General features: G+C 32.6%; 1 protein-coding gene across 1 annotated transcript; it reads right to left on the bottom strand.

The window, feature by feature from the left end:
* Positions 1-376: 376 nt before the first annotated feature.
* LOC128160046 (uncharacterized) lies at positions 377-3,330 on the bottom strand. Its single transcript, XM_052823311.1, has 5 exons — positions 3,193-3,330; positions 2,792-2,892; positions 2,185-2,238; positions 713-807; positions 377-491 (listed from the first exon to the last, which is right to left on the bottom strand). Exons 1-5 carry the CDS (start codon positions 3,244-3,246, stop codon positions 448-450), a joined length of 348 nt encoding a protein of 115 aa, XP_052679271.1. The 5' UTR covers positions 3,247-3,330; the 3' UTR covers positions 377-447.
* Positions 3,331-27,390: the final 24,060 nt, after the last annotated feature.

The raw sequence follows: 27,390 nt of genomic DNA, 5'->3' as shown, positions 1-27,390 counted from the left end.
TATAGCCCCATCCCACACAATGAAACGATTTCATTATATTTTTCTTATGCAACTAAATGTGTTATGATTAACTTCTTTACTGGCATTTTTCGTTATAGAATATGAGTAATTGATATAAATGTTGCAATGTCTACTGCTGTCATGAAATTGACCGTTGAATAACCCAGGTATTGCGTACTTGAATGCACACCGATTCACTTAGCTATTGATTTTACCAGCTTTGCTCTTCTACCTTGCATGCATTAGTTCAGATTATGTCTTACATATAAAATAATGTAAATATAACAGTCTTAATTTCCTTTAACTATTTCATTAACACTCAAAAGTTTAAATTTGTAAAGTTTAAGATGTAAAAATGCATGTTAAAAACCAAACATTCTCTCATAGATATATTTAATGGGATAACAAACATATAGTTTTACTCTTTTATTAAAAACAGTCGTAATATTATCTTCCTGTTGGGTTGTTTCCTGCATTTAAAGCTTGTAACACTACAATAGAAAGAAATGAATCAAAGATTTAAAACATTTGCTCGTTTAAAATTTTTATTGCACAGATCTAGAAATTGCATTCTCTTTGGTACTAAAATCGAATAACAAAAGAGGAAGTTTATTATAATGTGTATAAAGTGATTACATACTCTTTTTGTTTGGGTTTTTTTTTTTCAAGTAATAAAGGTTTATTTCTTGACAAGTGAAAACTTCGTACTTACTTTTTTGAAACATCAGGTAATTTCTTTGATGAAGATAGCCGGACCCCACAGTAAAGTCTAAATTAGCTATATTTCGTTTTTGATATGGTTGATTCCTAAAATACATATATAAATTCAGATACAGCCATCTTTTATGTTCGGTTCTAAACTTGGCATGTGAAGCGTGATTACATTCAGTCTTGAAAAAAATCCAGTTAATCTGGAAACTAAATTGAAGGGTCAAATTTGAAGATGGGGAAATAAGATGGCGCAAATGCGATTCGGTTTAGTAGTGAAATACAGTTTTGAATTTATTTTTCCCCAATTAAATCTATTCAAATATATTAAAATACAACTTTACAAAAGCAAAATTTCTAACTATTGTCTTTTTTTAATATATTTAACAAAAAATAAGAAAAAAAAATTGTTGGATATTTTGGTAAGATCGAACCCGTAACATAAAAACCCTAGATATATAGGGTTAGCTTATGCCAGGTACTCTAACCACTGAGCCATTTCAGACACAACAAAGTGGGCTTTTTAAATATTATGTGTGACTAAGGCCACGAACTACTTGTATTATTTTTTCAAAACGGTCAATTGTTGGGATACAGAATGATATTTTTTTAGTATAGTGGGTCATCTCTCCACGTTTTTGTTGATTGAAATCGGTTCGTTTTCCAATATACCTTAATTAGACTATGAGAAAAATATGGAGCACAGACCCACTCTATAAAAGAAAATGCCTTGAAGTTTGACAGTATTTGCAGGTTTTGATACGTATACGCCTGTTTGAGTCAACATATTCCAAGTATTGAACATACCTTTAGGTTAAAAATCAATGATTCGTTAAATGTATATTATTTTAAATGATTTAGATTTATTGATACTTTAATTTTTCAGTAGCCTGTCCGACCGCGTATGGGCATTTGACACGCCTTATCCACTCATCTTCTTTTATTCAGACTTACATTTTAATTATTGAATTGCGTAAACATAGTGTAATATATCCTTGAAATTGACAGTTGGACATAATCATTTCTAATACATTTTGATTTCCTACTTTACTTTGACTAATATTTTATTACAATTTAAAATAGGATCTGACAGCAGGCATTGCGTGTTTTTTGTCCTCTACTTTCAAACAAGATTATGATAACATTGTGTAATTAGATTAATAGTATAATCAGAAATAGATGATAATCAAACAGAAGATTCATAAACAAACAAGAATAAACGAATGAACAAGAAAGAATACAAAAAGAGAAAAGTAATGAAGACAGAAAATAGACAAAAAATTGATTTTGTAATGAAATAATCGAATATTTTTTGGAATCATTGAACACATAACTTATTAAGAATAATTTTGAAATGTTATTACCCAAGAAGTAAATATTTAACTAATTAATGATTCATTTCGTTTATATACAATTTTATTCGACTTTAAATTGTAAAAAAAATTTTGGTTTTTTTCTCGTTTAGTCTTATATTACCTGTTTTCCGTCTGCAAGGAAGCCAAAATTATTTTCTCTAATTGCGAAAAATTCCTGCAATATAAAAAGTAATTTAAAACAATTAAGTGAATATTGTTGATGGATTTTTGTGAAAAGATATATCGTAACTTCATGAAGATATTCTTTTTGTTACTCTTTTTAAGTAAAACGTTATTTGTATTCCTACAAATTAAACAAATAATATTTGTTTCTAAGGTACCTCTCTTCAACGAGACTTACACTTTTTAAGACACTCCGTCACAAGATGGCGAATTATATGTTTTGTTCAATTGTTTGTATCAATCAATTTGATTGAATATCATCATAGCTCCGAACTGCGGCTTTTGTGCATCTATACTGAATTAATTTTTTGGAAATCATAATAATTTACCCAAAATTGCATATTTTTCGCCTATCTTACTTATACTTCTTATACACATTGCTGTCTTTCATAACAACGTATGTATTGCTCACAGGTCTGAGAAACTATTTCAAGGTGTAGTGAGCAACCTTAAGCGACAGTGTGAATCAAGCATTGCCGTAGAACGAATATTTATAGATACATGTACATTCCATTTTATCGACTATCATTTAGAGTAATTCTCACCTTTGAGGTATTATTGCGTCGCTTCTATACTCAATTACGTAGCTGTATGTTGAAGTTAAAAGTAAAAATCCAAGTAATGAGATAAAATTCATATGACTGCTCTGAAATATGAATAAAGAACCTATTAAATACTTGGAACGTTACAAAATGTGTCAACAAATCCTCGAAGTATTACTTTTCTTATTTACTAATTATATAAGGATCAATAATTATGTAAAACCTTGTTTTATTTTTTACAATACCAGTTACAACTGCAGTCGATATTATTTAACCCAGATAATTATATTTTAATGCAAAAGGTGGTTTTTTCTTCACGGTAATTGATATAGCTCTTTTAATAAGATCAAATATGCTTTTAAGGATTTTTTCACTCTTCATCAACATATTGAAAAAAAACTTACCATATTAAAGCTTCTATGCACAAGTGATACGCCACTCAGTAAGAATCGTTGCATCTTTCCGTCCAGAGCGTTTCAAAATTTATATCTTACCAAAATCATTTATATACCTATCTAATGCCTCTGTAATGGAATTCGTGATTTTGTAAATCCTGATGAATAATTAAAATGGCGTCGATGACTTAATTCATCGACACTTAATTTCGATTTGTAATAAAGTAATCGTAATTTGCGAACATTCGTTTGAATCTGTATTATTCTACCAGATATACATCGAATTGAACTAGTCAAATCGTGATCACCTGCTTGGCTGAGAATACGTAAAAGACCAACCCTAAGGAGAGCCAAGCAACGATCCATTACACAAACATTCGATCATGTGTCTATATTTACATCTTAAGTGTTTATTAAACGAGCAGTATCAAGACGATTCTTAATATGATCTGTCAGGTGCTGCTCACAAAAAAACATAACAAGTTACTTTCTGGCAATCAATCACACGACATATACATGCATGGCTCTTTTGGGGAGCTGACTCTAAGACGAGTGCTAAAAAGTCACCTTGGCACTTGCATTACATGTAATTATCCGACAAAACTTTGTGCCTTTCCTGAGTTGTTTACACCTTTCTTTAAATTAATATAATCTTGATCCAGATATAACACAAACTATTACATTATTAATAGAAAACTATAATCTAAAGTACATTTTTTCATGGTTGGCGGTCATGAGCGCAAGGTTTCTCGAGTACTTATAACGTGTAATTTAATTTTCTATAATATAATGAAAAAAAACGCTCCAGCAAATAATAATAATAATATTCTTAAATTTTATTTGATTATTAGATCTTACACGTTGCTGTCCTTTAAAAAAGGACTGCAATACGTGGACCACATGCATGTGTTTCCAACGAAAACGTGAGAGCCTTAAGATTATCAAAGTTTCCACCGACTCTAGCAGCATACTTTAAACCACTAAATTTCTACGTTGTATTGGAAAGATAATCCAAAGAGCTTTATTCAGCATCAATAATAACAAGAGCACCGCAAAGCGCAGCATCCCCTCGCAACAATAGTACAATACTCGTTTTAGGGGGAAATGCATTATTAAGGAAACTACATGTAAATTTTTCAGATCAAAATTTATCAGATCAAAATAAATATGAAGGAAGTATTTCTAAAAACCACTTTGAATTCATAATTTCTATTTTATCAGAATCCCAAATCTTTGTGTATAAATTGTGGGGGGGGGGGGGGGGGGGGGTACATGTACGTGATTGCACAGTTTTCCTATTCCTAGCAGAAACTCAAAACATGTACACATATGCTTTAAAGTTCAATAATGGACAATTCTAGTTGCTTGTAGTATGTCAACCCATAGTAGTAGATATGCAGATATTATTGATATGAAACAATCTTCACGTGATAAATCTGCGATATCTGTCAAAGTATCCTTCGAATTTTGGACTAGTTCTATTGTAAGTAATACGGGAAATTTGTCCGAAAGTCGACTGCTTGTTTCGATATCAATCGGATGACTTTAATTTCTTGCCCGCTTCAACTTTTACCTATGGGCAATCTTCTAACCCTCCAATACTTCCAAACGTTTTCTTTTTTTTTACCTTTACTAGATTAAAATCCCAAAAATATCAAGTTGTTGATTTGAACTGCACACGGTAGTGATTTACTTAAAGTCGTACATAAAATTACCGGAAATGTCTATTGTCAAGTCGTACATAAAATTCATGTTTTTACATCGCTTTTTTCAATAATTTAAAAAATATTGAATCAACTGACTTGGAGATCAATAGAGTGTGTCCTTTTACCATACCAAAGAAGTGTTCAAAGTTTGATGAATATTCCATGGAGGGTTTTCTTGGAATTTTGCTATTTGCTAAAGAGCTGACAATGGACACACACACATACAAACACACACACGCACAGCAGCGATGCTATATCCCCCTCGCAACAAGTTGCGCGAGAGGATAATAAAAGAACGAAAGACAAAATGCGGAAGAGATGGAGATAGAAGGAATCTCTGAGCAAACACCGCACACACACATTGTAAAATCAAAACACCACACAAACTAGTACAAGTTTCAAAATCAATACATTAGAAGAAATTTATCTTCGACTAAAATAATATATTTATAGTTAAATGAAATGGTAACATATGGTACCATAACATTGTCAGTTTGAAACGAAAAATTCAACCGTGAAGTGAAAGGACAGAACGCCTATAAACCGTTTCGAAAAAAAAATTTGAATTGCGTGAACTTGCAAATGGATAAGAAAAACCCGAGCAGTTATCTTTGAATTTTACAATTTCATTTCAACTTATTGAAAAAAAGCATATATACATGTAGATTAATGACGAAAATAACTCGTTATCTAAACTGAATATCTATCAAATGAAAAAGAAAATCGCAAACGATTTAATTTCTTTGGACGAAATATACTGCCATGGTTGAATACTTTATAATTATATTTTTTTAATATAGTTTTTATATCTAATAGTATTTTAAAATTCAAATCTACTGCTAAATGACATGGATATTTGTATTCAATACAGAGCTTTAGTGGGATTTACTGACGTCATGAGATAGGGGGTAAGGTGCGTAAGTCGATGTTCTTTTCTCCCCGACCGAGTGATTTTGATCGACTCTGGCACTGATATTTTGCATAAAATATCAAAAGTACAATGCCAGTCTTATTAAATAGGCACTTTTGACTCATTCCCGTATATATAAACTCAATATGCATAGGATATCCTTTCATGTGACCTTTAAGTATGGAAGAATCTATTGTTCCAATTGTGCAACGTTCTGATCAACAATAGCGATAAATAAAACACTTTTATTGTATCTTTTGTGGATAAAGATATGTTCATAATTAAGTCAATGTAATTAGTAACAAGAGGCAAACCGGCCTTAATGATAACTTGTATTCCATATTAACCCTTACATCGAATCGACCTGTCAGGGTGTCGTATGATTAAATTTTAAGCTTAATTTTGCAATCTCAAATTTAATCCGAGAATCCTATTACTGTTTACCCCGCATTTTTTTTTTGTTCATATGTTTTTGTTTTCCAGACGTGTGAAAACATCACTTCTTCCGAAGTGGGGGGGGGGGGGGGGGAGGAGGCAAGGGGAACAAGTAGGAGGAATCTCAAAAATTGTAACCTTTAGATAAATAGAGACCCGCATGTCCTAATTTGTCAATCTTTTAAAATATTCAGTTTCATTAGTAATATATACATCATGCATACAGTTTATCGTTACAAACCATGCACAGGAAATCAAAGTAGATTTTACAAAATAGAAGTCAAAATATATTTGATTTAATATGGTCAAGTGACAATTTATTTTATGATGGAGTGAATCAAGTTACCTATATAAATAAATGTTCACTTTATTACCATATTTGAAATCGATATAATTTATTATTCAAAATATTGATTTAATGAAATTTAATATTCTTCGATCAATGGACAGGCACTTAATACCAAAATTTAATGATTAAATTCATTGCTTGAAAATATATTGATTTAGGAACGTTAAAATTGCGTAAATTATAGATTAACATGTATATCAATTTAAAAACTAACAATACATTGCAAATTTTAACTTCATTTATCACATATTCATTTAATATAAATTAACTTGGTTACTAGTACACTGTCGTTGTTTAAAAAATCACTATGTGATAAAGGAGTTTTAAAATCGATTCAATAGTCGATTGATCAACAACTTATCAGATCATTATTAGATCATTAACGTATCGCAATACTTATCAAACGTGAACGGATCACATAAGTGTGTTTCACATAAAGTATCGATGTTGGATTTCCGTTCAAGTTACCGGTAAGTCCAAGAGCCGTCAGCGGCAAACGTAAAATGGTTGAAGAGCCCGTCAACATAAAGACGGTTGTTTTTTTTCTTTTAAAAGACAACTCAAGGCGCCATTTTCTTAAAACAGAGGGTTTTCCTGGCGGTAAAATTCTCCCAATTATTAAAATTACTATTAGGTTTTAAATATTACACCTCTAGAGCACCTGGTAAAAATGTCGGGTGAAACTTGAAACCAAGGAATTATCGAGCATTAAGGGAAATTTGCTAGAAAATCCCTAGAGAATCATCTTCTGACAATATAAAAGAAGCGACTATTAAAACATAATAATATAATAACGAATTACATTTACCGCTTTATTTTCAGAGCATTAAGATCCGTAAGATAAATTTAATTTTAGTAGAGCCCCTGGTGTTTTTTTAAGACGCCAAATTTATAATATTTTGAATAAAAGTATTCAGGCGTACATGTAATTGAGGAGGAACATTTGATGTTTCTTTTTATTTTAATTTATTATCAAATCAAATAGTAACATTTAGGGTTGTCAATAGTTATTACTTTAGATCTTTGTATCATTATTAATCATATCAATATCAAATCATATTGATATTTATCTCAAGGCGTTTATTCTACTTAAAAATGTTGAATAGGCACAGGACAATGACTTAACATGAAACAAGACACGTTCGATTTACCTTATATGATAAGTAGCTCATTTAGTGTATGCGTCTCAAGATAGAGGGCATTTGCTAACGGATGTTTAGATAAAATACTTTAATTTATTTCAGATAAAATACTTTAAATGCATATAATTATGTTTTTCAGATAAAGATAAGGTGTGTGTAATAGTAGCGTCATTTTATTTTAATAAATCAACGAGTACTCGACTATCGCTCGACTAAAGCCACAAAAAATCGACTAGCCTCTACTAGTAAAATTGACATCACTAGTTACATTGAATTTAGATTCATCGAACACATCGAAGAAAAATTATTCTATGAAACACTTCCATTCCCTTTTTCATGGAAGCTGTTAGTGTCACATAAGATATATAAAAAGAAAAGTATATATAAGAAAACCCCATTGTAAATATAAAATTTATATATATATATATATATATATATATATATATATATATATAAATATATATATATATGTGTGTGTGTGTGTGTGTGTGTGTGTGTGTGTGAAGGAAAAACTAATGAATATAACAAAGAATTGTGAATGTGTGTAAAACTATGTCGTGTATTTATAAACAGTGCTGTGATATATAAAAGCAACAACGATGAATATATATAAAGCGAAAATTTTCCACTGAGTAACCTTTATTGAGTTCAGCCCAGCGTCTGCATGATGAAACCCGCCTATGGAGGATAGGAACGACAATTATGCTCCTGATGCAGTCCAGGGGTAGACAGTTTAAGCTAATCAGCTAGTCCACTTAGTTTAAAATAATGTTTTAAGAAATTGTTAGAAAATGAACATTCTTGGTCGTCTGCCGTGTTTGTCAACACACCGCTGAAAGAAATCCGGTTGGTAAGAACGAGCACACGGTAGCATATATAACATTAAGAACTTTGTTCAATTATACAGTTTAATCATCTATTGCATTAAAGAGGTTAACGTTGATTTAGGTTTTTAATTATCGGTAGAAAAACAAGTGGCCTACATTTGTAAGCATGCACTGCCAAGATATAAACTTGACTGAATGAAACAAAAGGTGGGTTTTTGGTGTCAAAAACGTACCTAGCAGTGGGAACTGCAAAGAATATGCTTCCTCGTGCAAAAAAAAAAACAGTCTCTTCCAAGTTGTTTTTTTTTTTTTAAGGAAAATCAATTTTTGACTTGATTAATGAATCAGATCTAGAATGATTACATTTCTCACGTACGATTAAATTTCAAACCTGAAAACTTTTCATCTTCTTTTGAAAAACCAGCCTAACCAGTTTCTAAAAAACATGTACCAATGTTTTATTATCAGAATCAAAATGATAAACATGATAAAAGCCCAGTTTAAGTGGGAAAAGTTTATTTTAAAGACTTAATTTGTTAAAACCATTCCTTTGCAACGAAAAAAAAGATAATAAAAATTTAATACTAATGGAAGTGCATTAGCAAAAGTCCACACTTTTTCAAAAGCATGCCCATTTAATCAAACAGCAGTACAAAATACAGATGAATTTAAAAATCAAAATGTTGGCATACATTTTTTAGTTTTAAAGCACAGTTGTGCTTCTACACAAAACTCAATCAGAAAAACAAAATGACCACGTTCACTCTTCTCATTCCCATTCTCATTAAAAAGAAAAAAAAAACTCAAAACATAACCAAAAAAATGAAAATTTTGCGACCGAAATTGAAACCCATCCGAAATATTTTATGCAAAAAATTTTGTGTGCAGTATAAAAGCCCTGCAGAAAATGAATCATCTCTAAGAAGAAAGACTAGGAGATAAAGGATATACAGGTACATGAAAAGTAAAAGTGTTCACTTAATGAAAATGAAGTCTCACATCCCCACCCCCCTCAGTATGATAAAGCAATGCACCTCAATAGAGCATTCAAACTTGAACAATTGTCTCTATCTTTTCAATTGTGAACTATTTATAAGGAAAGATGGCTTGAAATGAACATGTCTTCACATGGAGTATGTCATCGTTGCTTCAGAATAAAAAAACATAAAATGTTTTCTGCAGATCCAGGTGAAGTACCATTAGAGCTATCAAACTTAAGATTTATAGATTAGCAATTCAACATGTTGAAGAAACAACTTGTTCATCTGTAGATCTCAATGACAAAAATATTCTATTCAAAACTCTTCAGGACCATGCACACATTGCAGCACAATATTTTGACTAAAGAACACAGTCCTATTTTAACAAGGTTATGGGTCCTCTCTTTAGGGTTGATACATACTGGTATCGCCAAGAGTTTGCCAAATCCAGAAGGATGAGTCACTTGCATGGTCTGTGTTGGAGATCACATAAACAGCCCCATAACTTGATACATTGATGCTATTGTCAATGGCCTCTCTGATGAGCAGGTATAGATGAATTGGGTAATCCAAATAAAAAATTGTGTCCCCCGCCAGATGGTTCTGCTCTCCCTCCTTCAGAAAAAGACATTACCCTGTTTACAAACTTCTCATGGATGTCAGCCAGACTCAAGAAACCCTACTGGAAGACCACTTAATGTTATCCAATCATTTTAATTTACATCGCTATTCCAATCGTTTTAATTTACATCGCTGTTCCGATTATTGTTTACGTTCTTCAAAATCAAATTCAACTTCAAACATGAAAAAGTGCAGGATGGAATTTCCAAAGCCTACTCGATCCTCACCAGCCATAGTTAAAGACCAAAATGATTCACTATGTTTGGAAATGGAGAGGGATCACTCTGCTTTAGTTCAACGTTCCAAATTTCACACGCAAGGCTGGAGAGCTAATGGAGATATATCCCTTATCCTTCCAAAGTTTGTTCTGCCAATCCATCGGTTGATGATATCCTTGCAACCGAAAAATATATCACAGGTAAAGGCAATGAGCCAACTGGTGCCATTTCTGATCTTTTTTCTAATATGGTGAACTGTGCTGATGATTCCACTAGTAAATCTGCAAGTTCTCTCTCTACTTAACTTTTAATGAATACAGTCAAAAGAGATGTTTCCTCTGTTGAAGCCTGTTATAAGCTCTCATCTATCCTTTTTTTTCGTTCGTCATTCTTTTCAAAATGCCCGTTTAACAGGTTTCAGGGTGCTCCAGCAACTTACACTAAACACAATAACAAAATGTACATTAGTTGATCAATATTTATCCGGACATGATGATAACCAAAACTCTTTATATCAATATATTTGTAGAAATGGCAAAATGCCAGTAATTTCTGCTGGACATCTCTTTTATTTCATTGACCAAATTAGTGATCAACTCGATATAAAGTCTGATGATACCTCCCGGACAGAGTAATTAATTGAATTTTTATATGTAGATACATTCCCAAATTTTGTTTAAGACGATATAGAACGAGCAAAATTCAAGCAGTTTAAAAATTTATCCCAAGAAAATCCCACTGAGAAGAACTATATTGACCAACCTGAGTGGATGGAAGCAATTCGCCCCTATTCAATATTGATGATGTGGTTTTGATTTTGATGATGGTGGACCTAAACACGACTGGGCTGAGACGTGTTTCCAATACCCTGAAGACTTTGTGAAGAATGGTGGAACAAATTGGAGAGTGCTGCCTGTGCAAACCAATATTTGAACATTCCTGATGTAGACCTTACCAACATGAACTGAGATCAACTTTAAGCATTTAATATTGTTTTGAATACTCTGTTAAAGTTTAAAAACAAAGCTGATAATTATAAGCCTTTGAGAATGGAAGTTTCTGGTACAGCTGGTTCTGGAAAATTTTTTCTTATTAAATTTTGCGTCCAACAGGCAACAGTGTATTTAATTGCAGGTGTTACATTATATATTTTTCTTTAATTACCAACACAATATCGTGGAAAAGATATGTCTTTCCCAGATGAATCACTGAGAGAAACTCTCAAGGACAACTGTTCTAACTTCCGTTCAATTTTAGTGGATAAAAGATCCTTAATTGGTTCCACAACGTATGGATGGATTTCATAGCAGATGTGGAACAGGCATATACTGGGTGGACTTCCAGTAGTGGTCTTTTTTGGGGATGATATTTAACTTCCTCCTGTTCTCGGTCTCCTTGTTTATATTACTCCGAAAAACAAATCTCCAGCATCAATGCATGACCATTTAGTCTGGAGAGATTTTAAAAAGGTTGTTTTTTTAAAAGCAATAATTCGACAAAGAGAGCAAGAAAAAGAGCTTAGGGGTGTTCTTACTAATCTGAGAACATACAACGCAAAACCATCTCAAGGCAAATGGTTACAGCAACTTTAAGTTATGCTTACTGTCAGTATGTCTGTACGTTTCGGTTTATCTAATGGTGCTATAGACATTGTTGAAGACTTAATAAATCTCAATGATAGAAGACCACCTCCATTGTCAGACGTTATGGTTAATATTCCAAATTATTCCTTATTCTTTTTTATCTCAGTACCCCAAAATTGTTCCTTTTATTCCCGTTGAACGTAAAATTGACTGCACATGCAGAAGTCATTTCTGTAAAAGAAAACTTCTACTTCGTCTTGGATGGGCATCCACCATTCGTCGTTTTCAAGGCATGACAATAGGAGATGGGGGAGTCAATAAATAGATTGTTATCAACCCCGGTACAAGAGCATTTGAGTCAAGAAGTCCAGGAGCTCTCTTTGTTGCTCTCTCCCGAGCTAAATCCACAGGAAAAAATAATAATGATTCTGACTTTGCCTTGCATCCCTCATTTCTGGTAAATGAAGACAGGGTATGTCATTGTGTAAATACCCCCAATTTACAACCACTAGGAACAGGGAGATCTTTAGTCGATTGCCAAAGAAACAGCATCAACATTTCAACATCTTTTAGACGAACCAAACCTGAAAGAATCATTAAACATTTTGTTAACAGCAACAGCAGAGTAGCTTCTTTCTTCAAGATTACAGATTCAGAGGTCATCGGTGGGAGACGTGTCAGTTAGTAACTGAACATGTATTACATGAATTTCCAATTCATAAAAAGGGGACAGTAGCTTTCAAATTGGGAAAGATCATTGAAATATTGGTCAAATTGATTAAGCTAGTATTACTGTTTATCATACAATATTAAAAGCAGTTCCTATAAGAAGATATACTCATAAACTTCCCACCAGAAGTTAAAACAATGGCGGTATAAAAGCGTTAAGCATGCTACTGTTCATACTCATTATCTTACACAATTTTGAATAAAATGTGAACATTTGGTCAAGATACTTAAATTGATGAATTTTTTGTATTAAGAAAATGCATATAATAATACCCAGCGATTCCAGCAGAGAGGATTTCAACAAAATATTCAAAGCTATCAGCCTTTTCTGTTACATTGGAAAATATCCCTCCTCGTAATACCTGGAGCAATTATAGAAAAAATGACGAGAGACAAAAAATATTCTTAAGTTGGTAAAAGATAACTCTCAATGTACAAATACCATGTTTTTTGTCGAAATTTGCAATCTAACGGAAAAATTCTCATCAAATACTCATCAATTTGTGACAAAAATTTGTAATCATTCATCTCAAAAAGTTCATACCACAATTCAAGCAGATAATCAATCTTTTCAAAAGCTTCGGACTTTCAATTGCAAAGTACATTTTGCCACAATTTCTACCGTGTCTTTGACAAGTTAAATAAATTTTCGGCAAAAGAAGGGCAATTTACGGAAAAGTATTCATCAGTGTGAACATATCACATATCAGCAAAAATCCAATTAGAAAGATATCATTCAAATTAACGAAGACATTTGTAAATTAAATACATTAAATGGTACAAGATCCATTCGTCTGGCCAAAAATATTTTATAAAAAAAAGGGGGGGGGGGAAGAAATGGGTGCAATCGTAAAAAATTTCAAAATTTTCAATTTGATAACTTTTAAGACGAGGTCCATCCAAATGCAGGGCTTGCATATAAATTGTTTTTTGTCTAACAAATTCACAATTTTTGTTTATATCAATGATAGTTAGAAACGCACCACTATAATTACATTGTTTGCTCCTTACTATCACTGTTCCCCTGTCCCTACGTGATTGTAACAATGACAATTTTTTAATGTTTATTATCAATATATTGTACATAAATAGTAGTTACTTGCTACCTTGTGCTTGTTTATCATATTACATTACGTTGTACACATTGTGACAAATCAGAGAAATTCAGAGAAACGTCATATCCAGATAACGGTGAGGTAAGTGCTTTCTTCCGACTTAATACAGTTACAATATTGACTCGTATCACTATCCTTGCAAAAAAGATCATGTTTATTGTTTTTTGTTTGTTTGGTTTTTTTTTTGGGGGGGGGGGGGGGAAGCTACATTATTCTGTCTTAATGCAGTATTTCCATCATATCTCTGAGAGTTATCTATCTTTTGATATAATTGTGAAGTAGGAATAATTTGCATGGAAATTCCACTTGTCGCATGTTCAGTATTCAATTTTTTATATTGGTTATCCATAAAGTCACAGCAGATTTCGACTGATCTGTCAACCCATTTACTTTTTTTTACTTAGTCTAGTAGTCTTTAAAACATTAAAACTCCTTAAATCATAATGCTTTTTAAACTTTTAAAAACCATTTCAAACGTATTAGCACCTTAATAATACACGCAACTTTTCAAAGAAGAACAATCTCTTTTCTCCCCCTCTTTCTAAAAATAAAATAAAAATAATAAAAAAACTCGATCAAATTAGAAAGCAACAGTATAAAAAAACCAACAACACTACTGGTACTGTACCTGTTATCGGCTAAACTGAGAGTTCGGGTTTATAGCACGCGACTATCCAACTTTTTTTTAAATTCTGTCGTCTGTTCCAATTAAAGAAAAATAAGTTTGCTTGAAAACTTTCTTGAATATGTCTTATACAGGAGCTTAAACGATCATTGTTTACCGCTGATTTTACATCTTTGCCCTTTCAGGAGGAAGGGAAGTGACGTAATAAGTTAAAACTAGAATATTACCTCTTTGAGATACGTTATCATATCTCTTCTTTGATTAGACATATAATATCAATACATAAAACATGTATAAACAAAAGGAATTTACTAATTTCTGAGAGATTCGTAGCGCAATTGAACACCTGATTGCACAATTACGTATTGAATAGTCTACAATTTGGTGTATTACCGTATGATAATAAACGAATAATTTTATGAGTTTTGTTTATAATGTATCATAACCCCGACTACTTAAGTCTAACTCCACAAGGGGCATAATTCAAATTTCATTTAGCAGAGTATAAAATCAACATGTACAGGGATTTTACTATGTTATAATCACAAAGCCGATAACTGGTACAGTAAATCGTAAAAACTCGACAAATTCGGGGCGTGCTAAAAAGCTCAAAACAAGATGTTTTGGTTTTTAAATAATGATATAAACTAACACATTGATAAATAAGGAGTTCACTATTTAAAGTATGACAAGTTTTATCCAAAAATATCATGAAATAAGGAAACACGAAAAGAAAACGTTAAATTTTATCCGATAACTGGTACAGTGCCAGTATACATTTGAAAATATTGCATGATTTTTTTTTATGAATAGATGCAAGTGACGTAATGAGCTTTGGGAGAAAAATCGCGATAGTCGATAAAAAAGAATTTTGATAGACTATGCTATAAGTAAGACTTTTATCATCTGAACCAAATAGGTTCTCGTAGACATACCCTTTTCAGTATGCATGTATAATTTAAAATGCTTCTATATAATTATTCTTTGTCTATTCTGTTTTCGGTCAACCTGAAACTCATGTTTATATAAACGAATTGCTTAATTTAAGTTTATGCACTCCTCTCCTAAGGATCATTAATTAATGGATATTGTATAAAAATGACGTCTTAACAAAGAGTGTGTTAAGATTTCAAGCATATGCAATGAATAATTGCTGAGAAATCTTTGAAAAAAAGTGTTTTAAATCTTAGGCTAAAAATAACCAAGGGCGTCATTTAACAAGAACTTAACATTTGATTAATACAAAACTGAATCCCATCATATGGCATACCTTAAAAAACTATTGTGTTAATTTATAACCATCTACAAAGATTAGTCGCTGAGTTATCTTAAAAAAAATTGGTTAAAAAATTCATACTTAAAATGTCGTCATTTTACAAGAAAGATCAAGCCAAATCCCAGAATGATAACAGAATATATTATCTTTATTCTTCACATTTTCATCTCAATGTCGATTGCCAAACTCCTTTGACAAAGGAATGATCCATCAAAGGAAAGAAAAAACGAACCGTTTTCTCAGACAACTCAAACGGACGAATTTCATGGTTTCACTCTTTGAGTGACAGGAGGACAGGAAGTAAGGTAGACCAATTTGACGCAGCAAAAGCAATGCAAAGGGAGAAGAATGATGTAGAATATGTATTTTCAGCAGCAGAATATTTGACGGGACAACAGATTGCTTGCATTCTTTTCACGTTTAAGTATGAAAGACAGGTCAATGGACATTCTAGATTTGAGAGAGGTAGAGAATGAGAAGTCTAACTTGAAATAAGAAGTTTTGAATGCTATTTCAGAATAGTAGCATATTTATTATCTCCTCACAAGACGTGTTGTCAATGTCAATATTAAAGCAGACATGAATTTTAAAAAAAGCATTAGTTCGCCATATTAGGTCGCCATATTAATTTCCACCTCTTCTCAACTGCTGATGTATATATACCGGCCGAGTAAGTCGGACGGGTCGGTTGCTTTCCGATCGAGGCATTCAGGATACATGAACTTTTAAATGCATTAACTACGCATTATACTAATATTTGTGATTAAAAAGGGAACTACAATGAATATAACACAAAATATTGTTTATTCTATGAAAGAATTACTAATAAACCTGTATTTCCTTGTACAGACCGCGGCCGCACTACATCCAACAGAGTAGAAGAGCTATAGTGAGTCCAAAAAAGTTTTAACGTTACAGTCTCTTCTCTAAGTCCATGCTGTCACTGCACGACCTGCTACAGTATGTGGTTTGCTCATGTGCGATAGTATAACAATACGACATAGGAGAACGTTCTACATTAATCGAGGTTTTTTAAAATATTTCATTGTTTGTGCCTGGATTTCAGTATGTTTTGTTCCGCCTTTCATTGGATATTCCTTCCAGTGCAGTGGTTGTTTTGGTCAAAACGCGTTTCTTCAATCTTTCCGTCCAATGTCACGTGTTTGGGTAAATGAAATACCTCAATGCGGTCAAGCATCGATGGTGCTCTCGTAATAATAGAAATCAACAACCAATATGTCGGTAGTCCGAGATAAAAGGGAAATAATACGTTTTTATGAATTCATGTCAGCTTTGATTACATATTACTTCCTCTACTTTTCGCTTGATTTACATATTACTTCCTCTATTTTTCGCTTGATAATTCAATTCATAGTCATAAATTGAGGCCTTTGTGCTCAAACTATGTCCATCCACTGAAATAAAAAAAAGTCCAGATCATCTGTTTTGAAAATCCCCTTTTATCGCTTCAGGCTTCAATACACAACCCAAAATAGAACGTCTACAGGGATTTTGCATTGCATCACCCATGAACTAGCCCGGATGATACCGTTGAAATATTCTGCGAGGTATTCCGAGTTATTAATAATGGTGAAAAGATGTAAACATTTTACATTTTCCATTGAAAATCTTCGTAAGAAATTTGTTTTCGTTTCTGTGAACTTTTATGAGTGAAAGATGATATTGTGTCAAGAAAATTATCTTGGATATATTCCTTTTATCGATTTGAACTGTATTTCTTTCACAGGTATGTGTATTTTATTGAAAATCATCAAAAAGTGATGGAAGCTATATCTTTGGACAGACTTAGGATCCAATTTAAGATCACCAACATAGATGACTGGGAAATGATTTTCATTGAAAATATTTGTTTTGCACATAATATCTCTCCAATAGTTTTATAGTGGTAATTATATCCCGGTGTATGGAGTTGCGTGGTTTTTTTTTTTAAATATGCTCTTGGCATGATTAAACTTTTTAAATGAAACATGTAGATCTATAACTTTAATCATTATCTAAAATATATAGATGTAAAATTGTTTGCAAAGGGAAATTTAAGATCTTCACACCATGCAAAAACAAACTTGCAATATTTTTCCTCTAAAATGGTGGGTATTTGAAAATATTTTTAAACTTCTGTGTTGACACAATAGCGTTTTCATTAGCAAACCTACGATTTATTATGGGAAATGAAATGTTGACATCTTTTATTCATTATGGAGCATTTTGGAATGCCTCGCACAATTTTCCAACCTATTATTTATCAATTGGTTACTTTCATGTCTGTTACAATGCAAAATCCTCCTAAACTTTTTTTTTAAACCGTGTAATGAAATCTGATAAGCAAGAGGGGCGTTTTAATAGAGAAATCTTCAAGTTGGAAATTTTACACAAAATCGAATAAGGACAGGCGGATTAATCCGTTTTTGACGCTAGTCTTAATGTGAGGTAGTTAGTTTTTTTTATGCAATATAAAACTATATGGAAATTATTGTTGGTGCTGGCACGATAAAGATCCTTGACAATTTTAAGCATTAATAAATTTGCTGTTATGTTATTTTTTTGAAGATTTTTACGACACCCTAACCTGAGTCAATCAGGTGACCTATTGCAGTTTATTCGTCGTGCGATAACAATATACATTTTTATCTTTTTCAAAACTTCAAGGCCAAATTAACAATTTTGATGTGAAGCATTTCTATGGTAAGACAAATCACAATAGACCCACAAACGCTTCCAGACGGCAACATCCGCATTTTTAAGTAATGTTTAAATAAACAACAAAAGTTGTTTAATTTCTTGGTTTATATACACTTTAATTAATAATCGTATAGATAAATTCCTCAACATTGTAAAGCCTCCATAAAAAATCATTGCTATCGGTTGTATGTCTGCATCGCTGAAAATGGACCATCTCACTGACCATAGTACAGCATGGATATTGTCAGCGTACAGTTTGGTAAGTATTTAAATTTCTTGTATGTTCATTAATATATATATATATATATATATATATATATATATATATATATATATATATATATATATATATATATATATATATATATATATAAAGAGAGAGAGTACAAAAATAACACATATGTATATGTATTATAAAAGCCAACACAAAGCTGCAGTCACATTTGAAGCTTACTTTACTTTTTGCATTAAGCCATGCAAAGTCTTCCACTGCTGTGGAGAGCTGCAAAAGTAAGCCTTGAAAGGGAGTCGTACCCACAGGAAGACCTTACTAACCTAGTGGTCCAATGAAAACCTTGTGCCATAGGAGGTCTACACTAAATAAGACAAATGACTCCACCACCAATGCCAGGGAGATAGAAGATCCTTCCTTCGACCCCCGTCATACTAGTGACAAAGTCTTTGACCTGAGCTCTACACTCCTTCACTTGAAAAAGCGTCAGGCAAGTCTTGGTTCTCAATAACAGAAGATGTGTTGTCGTCATCATGTTATTCGGTCTCAGAAGGTAGAGAGCAGTAGCTATGAGAGAAAAGACTGAATTGATGGTGATACTGAATCATAAGTCTATCCCTTTCCTCTGTCTCATTAATGTTATTGAATTATTCAAAATTAGATATTATATCAATTGTAACGTGACCAGTTTGTTCATATTCCATAAATATATATGTATACGTGTATGTACATGTATTTCGTTATTGTGAAAGATACTACTGTTATGTTGCTTCATCAATAGTAATTATAAATTCAAACTATTGATTTTAAAATAGCCTTGCATGTACTCTAATATTAATCAAAATCTACATTATATTTTTGAAGTATATGGATACTTTTTTTTTAAGTATATGGATACGGTTTTTTTTAGCATGTTCAAAAGAATTGTGTCCATATAACAATATTAAGTATCATAGATTTTTGCACGACAGTCGCTCTTCACTCATGCACATAGTCATTCAACAGTCGTAGAAACTCTCAAAATTTCGAAGTATTTGCAATACTACGAATATCCTACGATCTACTTCGAATATTTTTAAAGCGCTAAGCATAGCTCAGCGCTTTATTGTCGTTAGACTTCTACTTCCGGTGCAAGGAATAACCGCCCCCTATGAGCAGAAGTTTACATCATTTAAACTGGTGAGGGAACCAGTTTCAGGAGCTGCACGGGCTAGACCGGGCTACTGTGAATTTGATGTACAGGGCTTACATACATCATTGTAGGGGCTGCCACGCAGTGATGAGGAAATATATTGCGTATACAGAAAATAAAATGTTATATACATATATCTTTTACAAACAGAAGCTGGGTTAGCGCTTTTCAGTACTATCAGTACTTTGATTTTAGTTTCTGCGATTGTTTCTCAAATTTCGTTAAAAGAGTAGGAATGTAGTTCGATCTAATGCGAATACAATTATAAGAAAACAGGTAGCTGAGGGCAAATACAATACAAGAACTTTGCGAGTAAACTTGAAGTTAAAACAGAAATACAAGAATAGTGTTTCCCGATCTTTCTTTCTTCTGATTATGAAGTACATTGTTTAGTATTTCACAACATTCTGTTTCAAAATTTAACATATACCTGCAATTTCTTCTTAAAAATGAATATTATTCTTTATTGATAATCTTTTTCAGGAAAGAAATTAAACATAACTGTTGCTGATTCATGTTTTAAAAACAATTCATGAACTAAACCATTATCACGATCTTCATGGTTTGTTTATAATTACACTAATAAAACTCCGTCAGTAATTTATTATTACAACTTTAGTCACAGTTTGAAAAATTGTCACAATATGGATTTTGTGAGTCATCTTTACCCACAAATTTTCATCTCAGTGTTTTATATTTCAGTACCATAATTAATTTGTCAAATAATCACTATCAATTACATACCAGATATATATTCGTACAAACCTTAATAATTCGTAGGAATATCGTGTATCAATGTACATTTTGTAGTCATTCTGTAGAAATATCGCAAGACTGACATGAAGAATTAAGACGATTTGCAACTATCGTTCTTATAAATTTGTTAAACGAGTCGTGCACGTGATCTTTAACAAAACCATGTAACCAAGGTGGATCACTTTGATCAAGAGATTTCCATTGAATTGGGGTATATAATATAAGAAATTAGTTATGAAGGTCACAGATGTAAAATTCCCAATAGGTTTTGAATTTCTGATTTACAGATCCAACGCCTTATCCGGCAATTAGGCTTCAATGTTAGTTCATTTAATATAAGAAATGAAATATAAAGTAATAGTTACAGACCCTGAAACGTGCTACTACACCAGTTGCACGGTTCGGTTCGTTACGCTTTTTGAACGGTACGGTTCGCTTTGTGAACGGTACGGTTCGTTTTGTGAACGGTACGGTTCGCTTTGTGAACGGTACGGTACGCTTTGTGAACGGAACGGTTCGCTTCTTGCACGGTACGCTTTGCTAAAAATAGCTGCACGCTTTGTGAACGGTTTGCGCGCTTCATTAATGAGGTAGGCGTGGCCTGCACGCTTTGATTTTTCTTGATATAATTTTGTTTATTTTTGTCCCGATCTACTTCAGCATGGTGGTAATTATGACAAGAATTTTTCTTTATTTACATGGTATATTACAAAAGTATTTCAATCGATCTATTTAAAATCAGGACTTCCATCCGTTCCCCCGTTTTTGATACGTTGTGCGAAACGTGTACTCAGTGACAACCGGGAAGCGGGGGTTATTTTAATTTTGATCAATCTGTTATTATTAGTATTTAATTTAGTTAAATGTAATCATTAAGATAGATTAAAAGAACTGTTTGACTTTAATGCGATATATTTTTGTTAATTCAGCGAGCTGTCGATAATTTTACAAATCGTCTTAAGTTTTTATTTCTATACATGTACTTGAGTTGAAGTCATTAAATATTTCTAATCCATTAAAAATTTCTACAAAAAATTGCCCCGACTTTATTCCGATATTTCTTTAGTTTCCTTTATCGTTGTCTTGATTCTCGGCTAGTTGTTATTATTCATAATTCGTATGATCATTCTTTATTGCGTACTACTGTAGTACTACTGCTGATCGCCGATTGCCTTAGTGAATAGACGATGTAAAATTAATGATAAGATAAACAATGAATTTCAGATAAGAAATCTTGAATTAAACTGTTATATAGTTTTTTGACACGAATTTTATTCATTTAAATATTGATTCTATGATTTTCTGCAATTGTTCGTATACACAGATGATACCTTCATGTAACCCGTCATCGCTCCTCTTATCTGAACTAAGATCGCGTGTATAGTCAAAATATGACAATTAGTTTTTGTTTTTTCGTTAAACTATACATGTACATGTAACATATTCTTACGATATGTACACAACTGGATATACACAACAAGTCAATACCTTTTATATATGTAATGTCGATATTTATCATTCTGTTGAACAAGTGTCCGCTCTTCACTGTATGCATGCGATTTAGCTGACGTTTTACAAATGCTGACTAACCTGTTTATATTTTATTTACCTTTTTACACACAAACTTTTTGTAAATAGGACACGAAAAAATACCCGCTAATCAACAAATAAATGTTAAAAGTGATAAATATATAAGAATTTATCAAGTAACAAAATAATACGACAGCGAGGGAAAACGACTCTGGTCGCCAGTACCTGAATTATAATCATGAAATCGGAAAGAAATTATTTTTGAATAATTTAAAATAGGAACACTCTTTTCAATAGGGATTTAAGAAAACATAAAACAAAAATGTTTCATTCGATAATTTTCTTCTAGCCCTATAGGAGGAGCCAAGTAGCACGCGGCGCATGGCCTGTACTGTTATACTTAAACTGATTGACAGGCGAAGCACGTGGAGTCCTGAGATAAAATCCCGCTCAAATGACCAACTATAGAAACTTAATGCGAAATAATAAAGTTCAGTAATAAAACTTAAATTTAAGTATTATAATCAACACAAAAGCTCTCTCTCTCTCTCACTCTCTCTCTCTCTCTCTCTCAATTTGAGGGTGTATGTGATTGTGTGCAAACAATTTTGAATTATTAGATTTTTATTTGTATGAATTTAATTCATTTATTTTAGACTCATGGTTTTCACAACGATTATAACACAATGACTAAAAGTTTGTACAGTGGACCATGTACATATAGATTGATCTCGACGGTTAAAATTTCGACGCTATTTCACATCACAGATATTAGATTGAAAATAAATTTAAAAAGAGCTGTGTTTGTGCTTACATGTACTTGTCATCTCATTCAGCTATTTATGATGTAATTAATCATTTTTTTGATGCATTAATGTACCCGGTAAATGATATTTTATCGCAAGTTAATCTGTGAAAATCCCGCATGTACAGAGTCGCTGAATTTTTCTACGGATCCACACGCCGATAGTCTTACGTGTAGTTGTTTGTGTTCATTTCTACAGACAGTTCTTTTGTTTTCTAGAGATTAAAAAAAGCCATGAAACTAACAAAGTATAAGTAAGATATATTTAGACTATACACACGACAGATTGTGATGAGTTACCTAGCTAACAGGTGTCCGTGGAAAGGTGTGAATACCGGCATCTCGTGTACACCTGTTTAAGCGTCCAAATATACAGTTAGTTGTAAAGTACAATGACTGTTAAAAAAACAAAGAAAGACAATAACACCTGTTGTGTATAGAACCAAAGATCAGCTTCTGTACTCGTGTTTCGCGCGAGTGATTTTTGTTCATGTGAAATCACGATGCCATTACCAGCTATGCGGGAAATAAAGTTGAAAGTTATTTTATGGAATGCGTGTACTTTTTCCCGTTCAATGCTTGCATTTAATACAATTATTTAATAAATATAATTGTGTGAACGTTAATAGTTTACAATGTTTAAGAAATCGGCGATGCAAGTTTTGTCGAAAAACAAAGAAATGATTACGGTCTAAGAAAGGAAATATTTTTGTAACTGTTTTAATAAGAATAACAGTTTTTAATCTTATTATGTGTTATCTTATCCCGTATAAAAAATCTAGCTAAATATTGAACTTATCTGGTCAGCGATAATCTCCGTCCGTACTCATCTAAAGACATTAGGTCAATAAGCCGTATATGGAAGTTGCACGCTTATTGCACGGTACGGTACGCTTTTTTGTCCGTCTAGAGGCGGGTCTTGCATAAATTATCTTGCACGCTTTTTGCACGATACGGTTCGCTTTGTGAACGGTACGGTTCGCTTTGTGAACGGTACGGTTCGTTTTGTGAACGGTACGGTACGCTTTGTGAACGGTACGTTTCGTTTTGTGAACGGTACGGTTCGTTTCTTGCACGGAACGGTACGGTTCGTTTTAGAGGTGTAGTAGCACGTTTCAGGGTCTGTAATTATTTCATTTCCTAAATTTCATCTTAATTTAAATTTTTTATTATTTCGTTTTTAGGTCAAGCAAACGTATGCAATATCAATTTGTGCGAGATTCATTACATAAAATACTTAGTATTGACTACGATTCATTCATCTTGTCGTATATTAGTTGACCATTTTCTAGTCCATTTTACATCATTTTCAAGTGATTAATACATAAATATATTTCGTTTCGCGTTTCGTTATGCGTTTTAGCAACACCCGAAAATATTGATCTGTACATGACGCTCGAAAGGGAAAAGAAAATATTTGCCTTATATCCATGTAAGATTTGTTAATATTCGTTTACGTTTTTCAACTGAAAAGCTTGATACTTAATTCTGCATTTGCCACAAATCATAAATTATACATAAATGAAAATGTAACTGGTATAACCAAACATATCCAATGTGCAACTTTTCAGTGGTAACTATATGGACAATAATTACCAAGGACATATTTGCCAAGCTCATTCTCTTTTTAGAAAATGTCTAATCACTAGTCTAAAAACGAAATATTAATTTTCAACTGCTTTAATTAAAAATTTCACTGATCATTTTTTAAGAAAACTTGGTTTTAATGTTTGTAAATCTTTTTACTATCACATTTATGGACCTTATACATAATTACGATTGAAAAAGTGCATACCTTGACATTGATATATTCAGATAAAACAATATGGCGTCTGCTTTCAATAGCAAAATAGCTCCACAGGAAGTGATGTTCGTGGATTCTTTAAGTAGAGTTATTGAAAGTAAATAAGTATAGAATTAATTATAAATGTTTTGGGTAACATTAGTCACAATTGCAGCTAGGGAGAGGGGTTCAGGCGCTAGGATGGGCCAAATTTGGGTTCATAAAGTGGAAATATATTAAATCCCACAAAATTCTCCTCTACTCCCACATATTTATGAGAAAAACTCGGTTGTTCATGAAGTCCTCTACCTAAATTGAAAAATTCATGGTCCTTGAATCAGAGGTTCATGCCCTACGGCGAGGCCAATATGGTCATATCGTGAAAATTATACTACAGTATAATATTTTCTCTGTACTATCACATTCTTGGGAGATAAAGTTATGCATTTTTATTGATGTTAAATAGTGAAATTAGAACCATTTTAACAACGGCTTGGACTTTGGTTAGTTGAGTCAAACAGCAATGTGACGTAGGCCTGTATATATCAGTGTCGGCCACTCAGTCATGGTTCTGTGAAATCAATCCATTATGATAACTAAGGCGAATTTAACAATTTTGACTGATCTATACCACATCAAATACGTATTTTAAAGCTATAATGAGGTTGACATAAACTTAACTCAGGTGTATGTATGTAGTCAATTAAGTAAACTTTTTGCACTTAAAACTTTTTTCAAGAGTTGTCTGCCCTTTAGGAATTTTTAAAAAAAAAAATCATTTTTTTAAAGTATGTATGGAAAACAATGAATTATATTAGCATATTCGAAGAAAAGGAAAGCTATTGCAACTTTTTACCGAGAGAAATGTGAGAAGATTACTTGTACTAAAGAAATATATTTGAAATGCATTTTGTCCATAGACTTCAATGTTAACTTCCAACATATGATAAATTTATTAATATTAGATTTTAAAGGTAAATCTTTATTACTTACTAAATTCCTAAAAATCACACTGAGATTTTAGTAATCAATCTTGCAATTTACTATATATGAAATATGATAGTTATGGATGGAATACTTTAAAATGGTTGTAACTGCCCAGGCCATAAGATAGAAGTTGAAGCTTTTTTTGGGGGGGGGGGGGGGGGGAGGTTAAATATGGCCTTTTATCTCTTTACCCGTGTGATAAACCTTTGCTTTATCAAACGGGTGATGCTATATCAATTACTTATTTTATTTTTAAATGGCAATATTTAATTTAATCGTACAACATCGCTAGCCAAGTGTCCGATTGGAGATGAGAAAAACGAACCGGTCTCTTGGCTAGCAGAGATGATCGTACAATGGCTAAACTAAAAATTGTACAAAATATTAATATAAGTAATAAAGAATTAGTCTTTGAATAATATGAGGTGATAATATCGGTCGGGGCGTAATCAATCTATCATAAAGCCTTCTGGATTGGATCACGCCCCGACCAAAATGATAAACTCAAAATACTTGAAGAATGATTCCTTATTCCTTAAATATTCGCTCGGCAAGCCTTGCTAATATATATACACCATTTCAATTCATTGGATAAAGCAAAATAATATAAAATCACATAATATTGATATCCTCTATATATTGAGCATGTATTTTTTAATAAGGGTAATTGTTGTGTGTCATCCATTAACAATTTTAACTTAATCTTGAAAACTACTCGGGGTTTAAAATGAAGCTTAAAATGCAAAGGGCCTTGGGCCTCTTGTTGTTTGAAGCATAACTAGAAAGATTAAAAGAATACACATGTAAATTGTGAAATATATAACCAAAACATAAATCATCGTCTACCTGTTGGCAAATCAAAATTAAATTATCCATAGTTATGACGTCCATAAAACCTTCTACCTAAATTCTTATACTAATGGTCCCTAAGTCAGGGGTTCAGGCCATAAGGTGCGGCCAATATGGCCATATACTAGTAGTGAAATAATTGTATTCAATCTTAGAAAATCTCCTCTAATCTTTTATATATTTGAGATAAACTAAATGCGTGGTTCTGGTTTCAAGAAGCCCTCCACTAAAAGTATGAAAATAATGACCCCTGTAGTGTATCGGGGATTCAGACTCTAGGACGGCCGTAACTGCCATATAGTTATAGTTAGAATATTGTTTGTATCCAAAGCAGGGGGGGGGGGGGGGGGGGTGGTAATCTGAATGCAATCCATGGTCCGTATCGGGGGTTCAGGTCATAAGGCGGGACCTATGCCCATATGATGAAATGCTTTTAATCTTAGAATATTTTGTTATTGCACGAATATGATGTTCATAGAGCCGTCCATCAAAAGCGAGGGCTAATATGGCCATAATGTGAAAATATATTTATTTAATCTTCTCTTCATACACAGCAGAGGGGAGATTAACTTAATGCTTGGTTATGATATTCATGAAACTGCCTAAATTGTGAAATTCATGGCCCCTGAGTCAGGGGTTCAGGACCTTAGGTAGGGCCAATATGGCCACTTAGTAAAAATGTATTATATTTCATATTTTCTTCTTTACTTTCACAGTCGTTAGTGATCAACGAAATGCGTTGTTTTTCAGTACATATTTTACTGTGTACTGTTCCTAAATTATGAAATTCGCTGCCGATGGGGCGGGGGTTGAGGGTTTTTATTTGTGGTGGGTATTAGGGGAGGAGTTAGAAATGT

The sequence above is a fragment of the Crassostrea angulata genome, chromosome 1 (assembly GCF_025612915.1).
Source record: "Crassostrea angulata isolate pt1a10 chromosome 1, ASM2561291v2, whole genome shotgun sequence".
NCBI lineage: Eukaryota > Metazoa > Mollusca > Bivalvia > Ostreida > Ostreidae > Magallana > Magallana angulata.
The sequence above is the reverse complement of the archived record's forward strand: the minus strand, read 5'-3'. Positions and strand labels throughout refer to the sequence as shown.

What these genes read in the sequence shown, in the direction of transcription:
- LOC128160046 (XM_052823311.1), bottom strand. Translation starts at nt 3,246, where the DNA reads ATGCAACGATTCTTACTGAGTGGCGTATCACTTGTGCATAGAAGCTTT. An exon ending in GACGCAATAATACCTCAAAG is followed by an intron (nt 2,239 to 2,791) that starts GTGAGAATTACT and finishes TTTATATTGCAG; the next exon opens with GAATTTTTCGCAATTAGAGA. An exon ending in TTACCTGATGTTTCAAAAAA is followed by an intron (nt 492 to 712) that starts GTAAGTACGAAG and finishes TTTCTATTGTAG; the next exon opens with TGTTACAAGCTTTAAATGCA.